An 18,234-nucleotide genomic window follows, 5' to 3' on the forward strand; every position below is an offset into this window, starting at 1 on the left:
TCTCATACCATATACCAAGACAAGCTTTAAATAGGTATGTGATTTAGACAGAAGGAATAGCATCAAACAAATTAAAAGAGCATAGAAAAAGTTACTTGTCAAATCTGTGGATGGGGAAGAATTCATTACCAAATAAAAATTTAAAGGTTTTGCACAAACAAAACCAATGCAACTGATATTAGGAAAAAAGTTGGAAACTGGGGAGAAAATCTTTGCAATGATCTCATTTCTGAGATATGTAGGGAACTGATTCAAATTTCTAAGAATAAAAGTCATTCCCCAAATTATAAGTGGTCTAAGGATAGGCAGTTTTCAGAAGAAGAAATCCAAGCTATATTAATAGGCATATAAAAATGTTCTGTCACTAATAATTGGAGAAATACAAATTTTTAAAAAATAAGTTTTTATTGGTATTTTCTGTTTGTTACATCATCATAGTATCCCATTCACTTCCAGAGAGCCATCTTTTTTTCAGCAACAAAGAAAATCAGGGGTGACCATCAGTTGGGGAGTGACCAATTGATACAGTTATGGTACATATTATAATCTAAAAAATGATGGCTATATTTTCAGAGAAACATGGGAATTCTTGCATGAACTGATACAAAGTGAAGTGAATGTGACTAATGCAGGAATTTTTTTTCCTCTTATCTACACATGTTTATAATGACTTGTTTTTCCTTTTGGGGTGAGCAAAGGAGGAGGCTTGAGGAAGAGAATGTGGACTTGAAAATAAAGCTGAATTTTAAAATATTTACCTTCAATAATTTATTGGTGTTATAAAGTATGATAGAATTAATTTTAACTATATTAATGTTCAATTATGCCACAAGTGGGTATGTGATTTCTTAATGATATGGATAAAATAGTAACTTAAAATGTCAGTGTGGATTACAGGCCTGAAGTAAAGATTTTTTAAAAATTCAGAGAAGAAAAGCTACATTGTTGGTTAAGCCAGAGACTGAAAGTCAGGCAGCTTGGCTCTGTTCCGAGCTCTGCTACTGACTCACTGTGTTTTTTGGCAAGTAATTTCTCTGCTCTGAAACAAGTTCTTGTGTCTCCACTTTTCTGTTTGCTAAGTTAGGATAATAATATTATACTGACCTCACCAGAAGGGTTGTGTAAAGACTACCCACTTTGGAATTTTCCTAATGAAAGTTGTGTGTGTGTGTGTGTGTGTGTGTGTGTTTTTCTCAATATATTTTTATACCCTGTACTTTTATAAATTACTGTATTTCTGAATGCTTCTTTATTAGGTAAGTATACCAAGGCACTCATCAATACACAGTGAGAGATATCTCACACTACTGCTTCAAATTAAATCAGCTTGCTAGTTCTTAGTTTATAATTACATTAAAGAATACACTTTAAAGGTATGCACATTTATTCATTTATTTTAGTGTCAGAAGAAAGAAGAATTCATTGAACGAATCCAAGGTTTAGATTTTGACACAAAAGCAGCAGTTGCCGCACACATTCAAGAGGTAATTAGCTTAGTTTTGTATTTCTTTATGAGGTTTATTTTGTTGAATGACTGTCATTCATTTTTAACATGAAGTTTGTACAATTTCCTTGACTTTTGGGAAAAAATCACAATGATTATCTTAGTTAGCAAGGTCAGGTATGTGGATGATATGCCCATATTCTTCAATATTTCAAACACTAAAAGCCATGAAAGAGAAAGGAAAAGAATCAGTACTTATGAAGCCATTAGAAATGAAAAAAAAAATTGCTCACAGCCATGTTAACCATAATGGAGCACAACTGATTTTTTTATTTTATTTTATTTTATTTTTAGTGAGGCAGTTGGGGTTAAGTGACTTGCCCAGGGTCACACAGCTAGTAAGTGTCGAGTGTCTGAGGCCAGATTTGAACTCAGGTCCTCCTGAATCCAGGGCCGGTGCTCTATCCACTGCGCCATCTAGCTGCCCAAGCACAACTGATTTTAAGAACCTCATGGCAGTAGAAGGATAATTAAATATGTGGCACACACTTGAATCCTACTTCTTGCTTGTCTTCTTTTTTTATATTCAGTTGCAGCTTTTATTATACACAACTCATTTAAATATTTACTAAAATATCAGTGATTATTGAAAATGTTCTATAAATCAGATAAAGTTGGAACAAGCAAGTAAACATAAAGGAAATATTTACCAATAAGACATATAGTTCCTAAACACTCTACCATTTACTTTTTTTTTTTTAAGTGAGGCAATTGGGGTTAAGTGACTTGCTCAGGGTCACACAGCTAGTGTGTCTTAAGTGTCTGAGGCTGGATTTGAACTCAGGTACTCCTGACTCCAGGGCCGGTACTCTATCCACTGTGCCACCTCGCTGCCCTACCATTTACTTTTGATGCTACTATTTTTTTTACAAGAGTACTGGGTTCTGTGGATGGTATTATTAAAGAAATTGATTGGTATTATGAGAGGTGCATCAGTTGATCAATACATTATTCTCTTCATCTTATCTACAGCAAAATAAAAAATTTAACATAGTGTACACTAAACTATTTATAAAGCTAACAGAGAAAACATGGTGGCAATAAGTTAAACACTATAGTGTAACATCCAAGATAAAAAAGAGCAAAGAAAGATTTTCTCAACACTTCCAAAGTTGAGTTGCTGTGGGAAAGTGTGAGGTCACAGGTATACTTGTGAATAATTTCCAAATAGCTTTTGGAAGTCAGTTTCAGCCAATTCATTATGTACTTTTCAGATTGCATTGAAATCTAATAGAATAATAACGTGTTCCACAAATTAAAATTCAGTATTTGTCCATATTAAATGTTATTTATCCATATAAAATGTTAAAAAACACTCATGCCGATTTCTGTAATATTGATAAGAATAATAACTTCTCTTTGATTTTAAAAAAGCCTAAAGTGGGGCGGCTAGGTGGTGCAGTGGATAAAGTACCGGCCCTGGATTTAGGAGTACCTGAGTTCAAATCCGGCCTCAGACACTTGACACTTACTAACTGTGTGACCCTGGGCAAGTCACTTAACCTCCATTGCCCTGCCAAAAACAAACAAACAAAAAAAGCCTAAAGTAACAATACAAACACTGTTGTTAATACATAGTATTTACAACTTTGAAGTAAAGGCATTTTTCACTAGTTTCCATTTCATCACTGCTTATTTAATCTTTTTTTCACTTTTTGCTGCCTTTATCCGCTAATTTAGTTATTTCTGCTAATACCTAAATATATAAAAGTAACAGTATAAACAATTAGCCATAGTTCATATCATATACATATACATACATACATATATGTATAATTCTCTAAATTAGCTGGCACTTGTTCACACAAATCTTTAGTACCATCCAATGTTTGCTTTAAGTGTATTTCATGTTTGCTTTTAACTCAATTGAGTTTTGTAATGCTTGAATGGTTTCTCAGATACCAGGTATTTCTATTTGTTTTTCAAATGAAGATACACATTGAACAACCTCATGATGTCAGTATCATTTAGACTCTAAATGCTTTTTTTTTTTTTTTTAAGTGAGGCAATTGGGGTTAAGTGACTTGTCCAGGGTCACACAGCTAGTAAGTCTTAAGTGTCTGAGGCTGGATTTGAACTCAGGTACTCCTGACTCCAGGGCCGGTGCTCTATCCACTGCGCCACCTAGCTGCCCCGACTCTAAATGCTTTTAATGTGAAAATAATATTCTAGTGGCATTCATCTGTTTGCTAACATGTTATTTTCATCAACACTATTTTTCTGACTCCCTATATCTTATAATTTCAACATATTTCATGATATCATTGATTTATAACTTAAAGGGACCACTTTTCAACTGCTGTTTTAAAATTTTTTGTCATAATTATTCTTAACCTTGACTTATATTTTATATGATAACAGCCACCTATATTTTAATAAATTAAAATAATACATTCAATCCAAAGACTTACATCATAATGAATTATAGCAGTGCCACTTGTTAATGATGGTGGTTGATTATTTTCTGAAAATTACTGAAGTACATCCTAAAATATCTAAGGTATCTTAAGCTGTGTTATAAATGTAATTTGTAAAGTAAATCCTTAGAAATTTATTTTAAAAACACAATCAGTTGAAGTCATCTCTTTATAGTGGCCTTTTCATGTATGCATTTCAAATATATTCAGATCCACTAGATTTGCTAATTTTATTTTTATGAGACTAGTTGATTGATAATCGAGCTAATGCTGTGGAAGAATTAAATTGATTCTTATGTATTAGCTATTTTTTGTCAGTTGATACATGGAAGTTCAATCTGAATTTGAAATAATTAAATCTTAAAAGAGTTTGCCCAATTTTTCCTCTTCTTGATTTCTGATATTTAGTGCATGGTACATTTACTATTTTCTTATTCAAGAATTTAACATTAAATACTATATTTTAAGGTTATTTTTTGCTTTGTAAAGGTAACGCATAATCAGGAAAATGTATTCGATCTGCAGTGGATGGAGGTGACTGATATTTCTCAGGAGGATCTTGAGCCACTCTTGAAAAATATGGCATTACATTTAAAAAGACTTATAGATGAGAGAGATGAACATACAGAGGTATGTATCTTATTTTTTTGTTGCTGTGTTTGTTAACTTTGTTTTAACTTAAAGGTAAAACAGTTCTAATAACTCAGGTGGTTTTAAAAATATTTTTCTTCTCAGGAGCTATTCCTAAAGTATTATATTTCCACATTTATATGGAACACAGGAACCATTCTAAAGCAACATAGAAGTCCCAACTTACAAAGAAACACATTACAGATGTTAAATTTTCTTTTTAAAAAATCATTATAGTTCCTATGTGGTTTTTAAAAATCTTATCCTCACAGCTCTGGCTCAATACAGAAGTGTGACTGAAAATATATTTGATGCAAGTAAAAAAAAAAAAGGACTAGCAGCATAAGGATGTGCTTATGGTTAATTTCTTGGTTTTATTGCCATATTTAAAAAGTGGAAAAATAAGGTCAATGAGAATAACAGGTGTTTTAGATAAAACATCTGTCTCAAAAGTTCTCAAATTCTAGCAGTGAGTGAAAAGTTGTGCAAAAAAAAAAATTACCTTAGGCAGACTTTGTTTTCCAGAATGAGAGAAAGTATACTTAATTCTGTGTGTCATGTGAAGGCATTTGGCCATTTTGAACACTAGAAAAATGCCTGTGGTTGGTAAAAATAATTTTATAGCTGCTGAACCAGACAACTATTATTGATTTGTGTAATTGGTCTCATGATGTGGGCAAAAAGACCATGAGGTGAAAATTTATCCTGGTATTTGTGAACATAATAAGCCTGCAAGTTTCTTTTCTGTTATTTCTGAGCACCAAAAGAAGAGATGGTATGGGTGGAGAATAAAGTGCAGTTTTAGAACTAAGACCAAATTTGAAAAGCATCAGTGCAATTAAGAGGGACTAGGAAGAATAGAGAGTCTGTGAGGAAACAATCCTTAAAAATATGTATCTTAATTATATTTGATTTTCCCATTTAATTTCAATTTCAGTTCCTTTCCTAAATTAGGTATTATTCTGTTACCTTCTCTCTCATACTTTCTTTGCTTTCTCTTTTTGCCAAGCCCTTCTGATCCATACTCATTATTTTTGAAAAGTTTGAATAAATTGTGCTATGATTTCTACTATAATGATGCATGCATCATTCCTGCTATAATGTTTTTCATCTTTTGTTTCTCTTTTATAACTACACATATTCAAACTCTTTCAGCTCAGATATATATAGTTTGTAATAAAATAATCAAAATGGAATATGTGTCTGAGTAGGGGGAATGTTTGGGGTAAAATAGTATGCTTCAGTATATCCAAATTTGAAATCATATTATTCCCCCCCCCCCAAATACCTATCCCTTCTTCTTACTTCCTTATTTCTATTAAGGGTACCACCATTTTTCCAGTAATTCAGGCTCACAATCTGAGTCATCCTTGTTGCCTCCTTCTGCTATATTCAACGTATTCTTTCATTTATAAAGTCTTGTCAGTTCTGCCACCACATCTTTCTCATCCATCTCCCTGTCTTCATTCCTACAGCCTCTATCCTAATTCAGTCAGTAAACATTGAAGTGCCTCCTTTGTACCAGGCACTGTGGTGTACCAGGATACTTTGTATCCTGGGGGATACAAAGAAAGACAAAAAACAGTTCTTACCCTCAAGGAGATCATAGTCTAATGGGGGAAGCAACATAAAACCAGCTATATACAAATTGTTCTCCCAGTTGCTAGTCTTTCCCATCTCCAGTCCATCTTCCCCACAGTTGACAAGTTGATATGCCCAGAACACAATCTGACCATGTTACCTTTTTTAGAAATTCTCAGTGGCTCCTAGTAAAAAAGATACAATTCTCATTCTGGAATTTGAAGTTCTCTATAATCACCTGCCTTTTCCATCTTAATTCTTATTGCATCATTTCACATATACTCAGTTTGGGTCAAACTAGCCTACTAGTTATTCTTATATAACATTTTGTTTCCTTTCTTTATACTTTTGCACAGATTACCCCATGTCTGTAATGAATGAAAGAGTTAAAAATTAATTATTGAGGGGGTGCAGTGGATAAAGCATTGGCCCTGGATTCAGGAGGACCTGAGTTCAAATCCAGCCTCAGACACTTGACACTTGCTAGCTCTGTGACCCTGAGCAAGTCACTTAACCCTCATTGCCCTGCAAGAAAAAAAATTAATTATTTAGTGCCTACTTTCTTTTAATGATTTAAATGAACCTGGAAAAGGCAATATGATATAGTAGATAGAGGGCCAGCTTTCCAGTCAGAAACTTTTATGTGCCAGGCAGTGGTGATACAAATATAAATGTGAAAACAGGCTTTGCCCTCAAAGAATATACATTTTAATAAGGGAAGAACCCAGTGGAGTAAATTTTGGAACATATTCCTCTTTCACCTCTGCCTCTTGAAATCTCTTGATTCCTTCAAAGTGTAGTTCAGGTACCACAGTGTACAGATGGCCTTTCCCAACCTTCCCTCTCTTGTTAATATTCTCTACCTCTTCATATTACACTGTATTTTTGTATATGTTCTGTATTTACTCAAATAAAAATTATAAAATATTTTGTTTACTTTTGTGCCTGTACATCATCCCCATTAGAATGTAAGCTATTTGAGGGAAGAGACTGCTTGATTTTTAACCTCATGTCCCCAGCACTTGGCACAACCCATTACACAAAGTAGGTGCTCAACAGATACTTACTGAATTAAATCAAATGCATTAGCCTTGTATCTTTCAGTTTCTGTGTCGTCTTAATGAAAATTTAAAAGGTTTTATATACAAGTTATTACTTTCTATGTGATTATTGACATCAAATTTATTTTTCTAATAACAGAGATAGATGTGCTATCTTAAAAAGAGGTCATATTCTCTAGTCTTAGCTATTCTAAGCTAAGTTATAGCTAGTATAATCTAATTTTCTGGAAATTTTATTGAATTTGAATTCTCAAGTTAGACAAATTAGTAAAAATAATTATGTATGGAATTTCACAGCTATAAAAGCATAAAGTGAGTCATAATTTTATAGCATGTGTTTGAATTAGTGACTCGTTTAGTTTTTTCTACATTTTCTGATCTTTTATTTGTCTAGATTGATTATTCTTTCTTCAGTCTGTAAAATGTAATTCACTTACTGGAAAGGATTTTTGTGTTTAAGTTCTTTCTTTTTTTCTCATTATTAACTCTGTGGAGTAGGTACAATGTAAATTTATATTTAAAAAGGGTCTTTTGTTGTCTGATTTTCATTGGAATGGTGCAAATAGAAGCAGCTAGTTCAGTGAATTTAATATTTATGAAATTTCATTTAAATCATTTCTTGGATTAATATTACTCTTTATTTCTTTGCATTTGTGGTACTTTGACAGGATAGAATAGGTATCTTATCAAAGTCCAAATTTGTTATGTGGGGTCAGATTTATAAAATATACTGTTCTTCAGCATCCAGTACATTGTATGAGTTTTTTGGAGACTTTATTGGAGTCTGCCAGTTGCTTTCTTTATTTTGGCATTGTCCTTCACAGTTATAAAATAGTTCTAATAATTAAGTAGAAAAATAGCCTATGAATTAGTTAGCACTAGAATGTCAATCATGTTTTTTACCTTTCAGGTAGACAATGCATTTTCATACTTGAAGATTATGTCTGTGCTTATGTAGCTATAGTTACTTGGCTAAAGAGATTTCATTGCGCCAATTAATCCTGCCTTTGAAGAGGCCAGCCCTTCTTCCCCCCAACGACTTCCACAAATGAGTTGGACTAGATGGCCTTTGAGAGCACTTTCAAGCTCTGCTATTTTGTAATTATGAAATTGTGAGGCTTCCCCTTCCCCCAGATGTAAGAGAATGGCACACATTCTTTTTAGTTCATTATAAACTTGGGGATTAATTCAGTTAAATTTTTACTTCTAATAGATATGAAATTGTATACAATTAGGAAGCTGTTGAAAGCCTATTCTGAACATGACTATTTTAGTACCTTCTGTCATATTGCTTTTTTCATATTGAATTAGGGTCCTATAATATACCAAATGATATTAAGTAGATCCCCAGAAAAAGACATCTTACCTTCCACTCTAGCTATTTGTTTAGTTTTGGCTAAGTCTCAGGAGTGTGGATCAGGAGTAGAGAATTCAGTTTACTTTAATACTAGAAACGTTTGATAAATACCAACTTATATTCAAGGTACAGTACTACATGCTGAGTATACAAAAACAAGACAAACAGTGCCTTACTCACAAGGAGCTTTACATTTCACTGTATAAGTGTAAGGACAAGATGAAGAACATAACATATACAGACAGGTGAAGACAAGGTTATTTGAGGAAAGAGACAGCATTAACAACTAGGAGGATCCAGAAAAGCCTCAAAAGACAAAATGGCACCCAAAGCTGAGCCTTAAAGAAATGAAATATCCTTTAAGGTGATGATGAACAGAGGATGCTGCAGGTACAGGGAGGTGGCCTGAGTGTAAGCACCAGCCCAAGGTGGACTCAAAACCTAGGAAATGTTTAGTAGGTCAGTTTGTCTTGATTTTAGAATACATGAATGGGGTGGTAATTTGAAATTAGACTGGAAATGTAAGAAGAAACCAGACTGGGTAACTTTAGATACCATGCTTCGAAGTTTATATTGGACCCTTGAGGCAAGAAAGAGTCATTGAAGGTTCCTGAGCAAGAAAAGAATGTGAGAGGGGAGGAATGGATGTAAGAGATGTGGAAATAGAAGTGATGTAATTTGGCACTTGATTGGATAAGAGGCATGAGGGAGAGGGGAGAGTCAAGATTGCATCTGAAGTTAACTTAGATCACTGATGAATAATTGGTAGCCTGGTAGTTCCCTCAACTGAAACAAGGAAGTTTGGAGAAGCAGTGGGTTTAGGAGAAGTGGCTTTAGGAGGAAGACTCTTGAATTTCATGTGGTGCATGTTAAGTTTGGCATGTCTGTGGGCCCTCCAGGCAGAAATTTGTAGAAAATAGTTGATGATATGATAGATCAGTTGGATACCCTATATAGGAAGTAGGGTCTTTGCCTAGGTTAACCAATCTATTGGTTCTCCTGCTACCTTCTTCAGCCTCCTTCCACCATCAGCACTTAATTAAAATAATAGTATAAATCGCATGTTGCCCCTTTTTTGGGTAGCTACAGGCATATCTTTTGTAGCTCAGACTCCTGTTGCTGATCAGTCCACCATCTGTTTTGTTCTTACACACTATTGTAGACCCTCTGAGAAACACAGAAGAAGTTGGAAAAGATGGTCTCTTCTTTAAGGAAGCTTGTGCTTTTATTAGCAAGATAAGACTAACATATGAAGTAATAGCAAGTAATAAAAGACAGTGTGTAAGTAGCAAATTGTGTAATATAGAGAAGAGAAATTATGGCTACTCTATGAGAGTAGCTAAGGAAGGTGTCACAGAAAATGGAAATGTTTAGTTGGGAAGAGAAGGATGGGTCTCTTTTAGAGGTAGTAGAAAGAGCTTTGGACTTAGAGTCAGAGGACCTCATTATAAATTCTGACCCAGCCAACTATACAACTTAGGGTAAGTCATTCAACTTTTCTGGATCTCAGTTATCTCATTGATGAAATCAATGGTCTCTAAATTTTCTTCAAATTCTAAATCTATGATCTCATGGTCCGTGTTAAATGTAGAAAGCATTCTGTGTAGCACAGTGGATAGAGTGTTGGACTCTGAATCAGGAAGACAAACTGAATTTGAATTCTGCCTCAGATATTTATTAGGGATTATTTCATTCAAATGCTTGTTGCCGGGGCAGCTAGGTGGCACTGGATAGAGCACTGGCGCTGGAATCAGGAGTTCCTGAGTTCAAATCCGGCCTCAGACACTTAACACTTACTAGCTGTGTGACCCTGGGCAAGTCACTTAACCCCAATTGCCTCACTTAAAAAAAAAATGCTTGTTGCCCTACACACTTACTAGCTGTATGATTACAAGCTAAACATTCTTTCAGCCTCGCTTTCCTTATCTGTAAAATGGGAGATAATAGTGCCACCTGCTTCGTGTCATTATTAATATAGATAAATATATTTAAAACATACTGCAAACCTTAAAGCATTATATAAATGCTAGCTGTTATTTCACTTGAGGGGAACAACATGAATGAAGACATGGAAGAATCAATGTTTACATGGTTAATGGTATGGAGTTTGGACAAGAGGAGACTTGTCTTCAATGTGTATGATGTACTGAAGTCCAGGAGGGCAACCATGAGCAGAAATTCCAGGTGTCAGGTCACACTGACCTGGAAAAGGGCTATGGCAGTTGAAATAGAGAGGAAGATATAAATGAATAATAAAATATTAAATGCTTGCTGTGTGTCAAGCACTGCGCCAAATGTGAGGGATATAAGTATAAGAAAGACAGTCTTTGGGGCAGCTAGATGGTGCAGTGGATAGAGTACCGGCCCTGGAGTCAGGAGGACCTGAGTTCAAATCCGGCCTCAGACACTTACCACTTACTAGCTGTGTGACTCTGGGCAAGTCACTTAACCCCAGTTGCCTCACCAAAAAAAAAAAAAGAAAAGAAAAAAGAAAGACAGTCTTTACCTCCAATAATCTTACACTATAATTAAAGAAGACAGCACGTAAAGGAGAATTGGTAAGCAGGGGAAGGAAGTGGGGAAGGGAAAGTACAAGGCAGCATGGTTTGAAAATGGCCAAGAAGTGACATGGAGGTATGGTCTGAGGAAGAAAAGACAAAACCTCACCTATCAGAATCCAGCATCATTTCAGGTGCAGATTCCAAGGTTTTGGTAGACAGGGATGCAGATGAAAATGATGGCCAGAGTGCAGGCAATATGATTTGGAAATGATATCTGGGAGATGGATTGGTATGACACACAATTACAGAATTTGATGGTCAGAAGGAATCTCAAATGCCTCCTAGAACCTACTGTCTCTCAAAGTAGCCTGTTCCACTTTTGGATAGCTCTAATTGTTAAGAAGCTTTTCCTGACATTGTCTAAATGGCCTCAGGAAAGTGGCATGGCATATTGACTGTGTTTATTCTCTCCCAGTTTTTCCTTTGGACCAGACCCTTGATTTCACTGATATGTGGTAAAGCTTCTTGAGAGATTAAGTGATTTACTCTCGGTCATATTGCAGGTATGTGTCAGAGATAAGACTCAAACCCAGGTATTCCTCATTCCAAATCTACACCATGCCACCTTTCCTGGTTTCAATTAATTATTAAAGCAAATAAGCAGCAACAAAATAAAATAATTAAGAAAAAATTCAGCAAATTGATCTTAAACACCTCATTCTCAACTTAAAATTAATTTACTAAAAAAAACCCCAACTAATTGACTATATGTTAAATCAGAAAATTCTTTGAAGCTGAGTAAATGAGACTAGAGACATTGTATTCCTGTGCAGTTTCTATTTACTGATATCCCCGCAAAAAAAAGTTTTGGTCCCTCATGTCTTCTTGCTTGGTGTCAAACTTAAAGAAAAATGGGAACCACTACACCATACATAAAGGGTTCATGTGAGCAGCATTTTGGTTTAGAAAAACCACATATTAACATTATCTGTGTATATTGTATTTATTTATTTATTTATTTAGTCATTCATTCATTTATTTGTTGGTTTGTTTACTTTATTTTGTTATCTGCAAAAAGGAGAATATCAGAGTAGCTGGTCCCTTACAGTTCAAGCTATGATACTCTAATTTTTTTCCTTAAAAAGATTATGGTCATTGATTATTAATGAAGTCTGTAAAGTAGGTGTAGCCCATCTGAATATTTTCTCAGGAATTCTTTTTAATTTATTCCATGAAGGACTTTGCATTAGTATAAACAACCTTCAAATAATAAAAATAAATCCTTCTATTGATTAATTTATGGGAAATAGCTAGGTGGTACAGTACTTGAAGTTAGGAAGATCTGGGTTCAAATCCTGGCTCAGACACATAATAGCAGTGTTACCTTGTATAAGTCACTTAACTTCTCTGTGATGTTTAAAATCTAAATGTGGATCCTAACCTGCCCCACCAGTTTTGGGGGGAAAACTGGCTAAGATTTACTGATAAATTCAGCAAGAGTTTAGGCTTTTTTCCCATATAAATATTTTATTATTTTTCAGTTACATTTAGAGATAATTTTCAACATTTATTTTTATAAGATTTCTAGTTTCAGATTTTTCTCCATCCCTCCTCTCTCCTCCCTCCCCAAGACAGCAAGTGATCTGATATAGGTTATATATGTACAATCACATTAAACATATTTCTACATTAGTCATGTAATGAGAGAAGAATCAGAGCAAAAAGGAAAAACCTCATAAAAGAAAAAACAACAACAACAAAAACAATAGAAATAGTATGGTTTGATCTACATCCAGATTCAACAGTTCTTTTTTTTTCTGGATTTGGAGAGTATTTTCCATCATGAATCCTTTGGAACTATCTTAGACCATTGTATTGCTGAGAAGAGTCAAGTCTATCACAGTTGATCAACACACAATGTTGTTGATACTGTGTACAACATTCTCCTGGTTCTACTCATCTCACTCATCATCAGTTCATGCAAGTCTTTCCAGGTTTCTCTGAAATCTGCCTGCTCATTGTTTCTTACAGCACAATAGTATTCCATTACATTCATATACCACAACTTGTTCAGCCATTCCACAATTGATGGGCATCCCCTCAATTTCCAATTCCTTGCCACCACAAAAAGAACAACTATAAATATTTTTGTACATGTGGGTCCTTTTCCCTTTTTTATGATCTCCTTGGGAAAAAGTCCTAATAGTGGTACTACTGGGTCAAAGGGCATGCAAAGCTTTATAGCCCTTTGGGCATAGTTCCAAACTGCTCTCTAGAATGGTTGGATCAGTTCACAGCTCCACCAACAATGCATTAGTGTTCCAAGAGTTTAGGCTTTTAAGGATTTATTAAAGAGTAAAGATAACACATGGGATCCCGTTACGCCAGAAAAGTCTATCTACTTTACTCTCTTTTTCTCTGTCTACCTTTTCACTGTCTCCCATCAAGCCAAAGTCCTAAACGAAAAGAGGGACCCTCGTTTCCTGGCAGCCCACATGAAGTTCTGCCACCATGCCAAAATCCCAGACAAAAAGAGAATGATCCTCAGCAGCTTCTCCCAGAAGCTCTCTGTGAAACAGGAAACAGGGCCATCCACACACAGAGCTCTAAGCTAATTGGCTGGTATCTTTGATTGACATGACTACAGGTGGTTCTACAGACGTAACTTCTGGATGCCAAGGCACATGAGGACACATGCTTTCTCCTCAGGGCGGAACTCTGATTCTCACATCTTTTACCTTCAATTATTTGTAAAATAGGGATAATAATAGTACCTACCATATAGGGAAATCATGGAATCAGATAAGAATGTTTATAAAGTACTTGGCAACCTTAAAGCACCATAGAAATACTATTTTGATATTGCATTCCTACATACTTCTCAATTTCTTGGGTCACTAGTAGCTGTAACAAAGAGCAAAGATGTGGATTTGGGGTCAAAAGTCCAGGAGTCTGCCATTTATTAACTGGCTGTCCTTGAAAATTTACAGTGCTGTACTAGATGATCTCTAATATCCTTTTAAAATTCTACATTTGGTCAGAGTGCTATGCCTATTTAGTTTTTAAAATATAGTTTACAGGGCAGCTAGGTGGTGCAGTGGATAGCGCGCCGGCCCTGGATTCAGGAGTACCTGAGTTCAAATCCAGCCTCAGACCCTTGACACTAGTGTGTGACCCTGGGCAAGTCACTTAACCCCAATTGCCTGACCAAAAACAAACAAACAAACAAAAAATAGTTTACTTTATATTTTTTATAGTTTATGTAGAATTTTCCTCATAATCCAGTGAATTGTTTAGTATTCCAAATTCATTTTAACAGTAGTGAAATTAAAGCTTAAATGACTCATTTAAGGTAATAAAACTTTGAGGCAGAGCTGAAACTCAAACCTAGGTCTTTTGAATCCAAGCCTAGTGCTGTTCCTACAATAACTCCAATTGAGATCAAGCTCAGCTCTGCTTTCTGTTCTTTTCACAACCATCAAAGCAAAGTCTCTTAAGCCTGAATGTCTCAAAACTGTAACCGTGACATCTGAACTGTTATTAGTCTTCTTTCAGAATCAGCTGACACATATCTTTTGGCTTTGAATTTGGGGAAGATCATAGGTCTTTTGAAACCAACTACAGATAGTTTGTATATACATACAGACTATTGTACAAGCTGTAATAAAGGCATTAATGTTATCATCATCTTCATCATTGTTATTATTACCTCTACCCAATGATAATACAGCCTTTTAAGGTTTACACAAGTACTTAACTCATAACAGTCCTGTGAGGTTAGATAGTGTAACTCTCCCATTTTGCACAAGAAACTAAAACTCACAAAAATTGTTACTTAAGATCAAAAAGACAGTTTTGGGAGCTGGGAGTCTCCTGATTTTGGCTTCTGCCTTTTAAGTCTATGCTTTACATAGCCACCAAAATAATCTTCCTAATATTCAGGTTTAATTGTGTCGATCCAAAATATTCAGTTGCTTTGTACACTCTATATAATGAAATACAAACTCTTAGCAACTACTTAAGGCTTTAACCTTCTTTTCTAGCCTTATTTGACATTATTTGTCTTTAATGCACTTTAATGGTTTTTATCCAAACTGTAGTAATTATTGTTCCTATTTTTGCCTTGCCCTTTATTACATTAGTTGAATAACCTTGGGCAAATCTTTATCTCAGTAATTCAGCTTCATCTTGTATAAAATGGGGGAATTGAATGAGGTTATAGAAACATAGAATTTTAGTACTAGATGGAATATTTTTTTTAAATTTTTTATTTTTTTTTGTGGGGCCAGTTGGGGTCAAGTGACTTGCCCAGGGTCACTCAGCCAGTAAGTGTTAAGTGTTTGAGGCCGGATTTGAACTCAGGTCCTCCTGATTCCAGGGCTGGTGCTCTATCCACTGTACCATCTAGCTGCCCCTAGATGGAATCTTAAGAAATCACATAGTAGTAAGTGTCAAGTGTCTTGGCCAGCAAGAAATCACATTAGTGCAATTCTCTTGTTTTGCAATGTGGAAATTGAGGGGCAGGAAAGTAAAATGACTTTTCCATGGCAAGTCATTTGGCTTAGTATGTGACAAAACTGGTACTTGAATCCTGGCCTCCTGATCCAGTTCATTTTCCACTATGGCATTTGTAAGGTTTCTTTTAACCCTAAAAATTTTATGATGTTGATTTTATTATTTGATTATTTTAAAAATTACTAAAGTATGCTTTTTTTAACTATGTCATGCTGCCTCTCATATTTACTTAGAATTATGGGATGGTTCATAAAGTTTAGAGCTGGAAGGGACCTTAAGAGATTGTAGTTCAACTCTTCATCTTTCTCCTCTCCATTTTATAGATAAGGAAATTGAGGAACAAAGAGGTGAAGTGCGCTAGGTTACACTAATACTAAGTAGGCTAGTGGGATTCTAGCTGTTTTTCTGACTGTAGATCCATTCCTTTTTGTACTGTATTATTCATTGACATGTGTGTACATATACACACACTTAGAAATATATACATGTATACACACATACATACACATACGCACATACATATGTATTTGTTTGTTTTCCTGCTGGTGTCTTCTCCACTCTTTTCTTTTCCTGGTAGAATACAAGCTGTTCATTTTGTCATTGCATGCTGAAGCCTAAGTACTATGCCTTGCACATTATGTTGTTGTTCAGACATGTCCGACACTTTAAAAAACCCATTTAGGGAAAAAAACAAAACCAGTTAGGGTTTTCTTGGCAGATACTGGAGTGGTTCGCCATTTCCTTCTTCAGCTCATTTTACAGATGAGGAAACTGAGGCAAACAGGGTGAAGTGACTTGCCCAGGGTCACACAGCTAGTAAGTGTCTGCCTGGCATTTTATCCACTGCACCACCTACCTGCCCTTGCAAATTATAGGTGTTTAATAAATCCTTTTAAAATTGAATTAGGGGCAGCTAGGTGGCCCAGTGGATAGAGCACTGGCCCTGGAGTCAGGAGTACCTGAGTTCAAATCCAGCCTCAGACACTTAACACTTACTAGCTGTGTGACCCTGGGCAAGTCACTTCAGTCCAATTGCCTCACTTAAAAAAAAATTGAATTAAAATGAAACTTTAGGGGCAGCTAGGTAATGCAGTGGACAAAGCACCAGCCCTGGATTCAGGAAGACCTGAGTTCAAATATGGCCTCAGACACTTGACACTTACTAGCTGTTTGATGCTGGGCAAGTCAGTTAACTCTCATTCCCCTGCAAACACACACACACACACACACACACACACACACACACACACAATGAAACTGTAATGTCATTTTTAAAATTACCTTTTCAATAAATGCAATTCATTATTAAGTTCCCACTATGTACAGAACTTTTCTACTAGGCACTGAAGAAATACGATGATAAACAAGACTGTCTTCACAGAGCATATTATCTAGTAAAAGCAGATGCACAAAGAATTACAATACAAATTGAAACATAAATATATAAAAAAGGTATAGAGTATTCTGTGAGGTTAGAGGAAGGAAAGAGCATATCAATCAGTTAAGTGTTGTTAAATGTTTATTGCATACCATGAATTGTGCTAGGGTTTTACAAAGGTTAAAAAAAAAAATGAAACCATCTCTACCCCTCAAGAAGCTTCTATCAGGGGAAGGAGCATTTTAACATTTGTGTGTGTGTGTGTGTGTGTGTGTGTGTGTGTTTATACACATAAAACAAATATGAGGATTTTTTTTTTTGAGTTGTAGTTGTTAGAGGAATTCAAAAAGCATTTACTAAATCCTTACTATGTAAAAGGTACTTAGTTACTGGAGGTACAAAGGAAAATGAAGCAGTCCTTTCCCTCAAGGAATCTACATTCTTTCGGGGGTGAGGTGGGGATAATATGTGCTTATGCAAAATAAGTATGAGAGAATTTTGGGAGGAGGCACTAAGAACTATGTGGGAATCTCATAGGATCTCATAGGAGGTAATGCTTGACCTGAGGGATGACAGAAAGCAGAGATTCCAAGGATTCATCTAACATAGTTAAAAATGATCTGACTTTTGATGGATAGGCTGAATTTTAGCAGATGAATTCTGGGAGCATAGGTGGGCATTGTAATTCAAGAGAAAAGCATGTGCAAAGGTACTAGTTTGGCTAGAATATGGTATTCTCAAAGATAATACATTAAAAAACATCTTGTGTTTCCTCTTAATTTCTTCACAAAAATTCTTGGAAGAAAATTAATCTCCAGAATGAAATATAAAATCTTTTGTTTGACTGCTAGATGATGTAGTGGATAGAAAATTCTGGCCTTCAAGTCACAAAAGCCTAAGTTCAAATTCAGCTTCAGACACTTACCTTGCTATGTGACCCTGGACAAGTCATTTACTCTTTCTCATCCCCAGTTTTCTCATCTGTAAAGTGGTAAGAATAGCACCTGTTTCCCAGGTTTACTGTGGAGATAAAAAAAAAATTAGATAATATTTGTCAATCTTTAAAGCATTATATAAATGCTAATTATCATTATTCTGATGATAATGTGTTTAAAGCTATTTATTCACAAGCTGTTGCCTCTGTACTTTTCTAAACCTCTTACATTCTACTCCTTTCTATACATTCAGGATACTTCATCTGCCTTCTTTCCTTGGCAGTGTTTGTACCTCTTGCCTGGAATGTTCTCCCTCCTCAGTTCCATGTTTTAGTTTCCCTGGCTTTTCTTCAAG

The 18,234-nt window shown here is 35.3% G+C and overlaps 1 protein-coding gene across 15 annotated transcripts in view; it reads left to right on the forward strand.

Moving 5' to 3' along the window:
- CCDC88A (coiled-coil domain containing 88A) overlaps positions 1-18,234 on the forward strand; it is a 155,218-nt gene that overhangs the window by 58,960 nt on the left and 78,024 nt on the right. For all 15 annotated transcript variants that reach the window (XM_043982300.1, XM_043982301.1, XM_043982302.1 and 12 more), the window contains exons 6-7: positions 1,401-1,484; positions 4,411-4,551. In XM_043982300.1, the coding sequence (XP_043838235.1) occupies positions 1,401-1,484; positions 4,411-4,551 (225 nt within the window). The remainder of the gene's footprint in view (positions 1-1,400; positions 1,485-4,410; positions 4,552-18,234) is intronic.

The sequence above is a fragment of the Dromiciops gliroides genome, chromosome 2 (genome assembly GCF_019393635.1).
Source record: "Dromiciops gliroides isolate mDroGli1 chromosome 2, mDroGli1.pri, whole genome shotgun sequence".
In the NCBI taxonomy this organism is placed as follows: domain Eukaryota; kingdom Metazoa; phylum Chordata; class Mammalia; order Microbiotheria; family Microbiotheriidae; genus Dromiciops; species Dromiciops gliroides.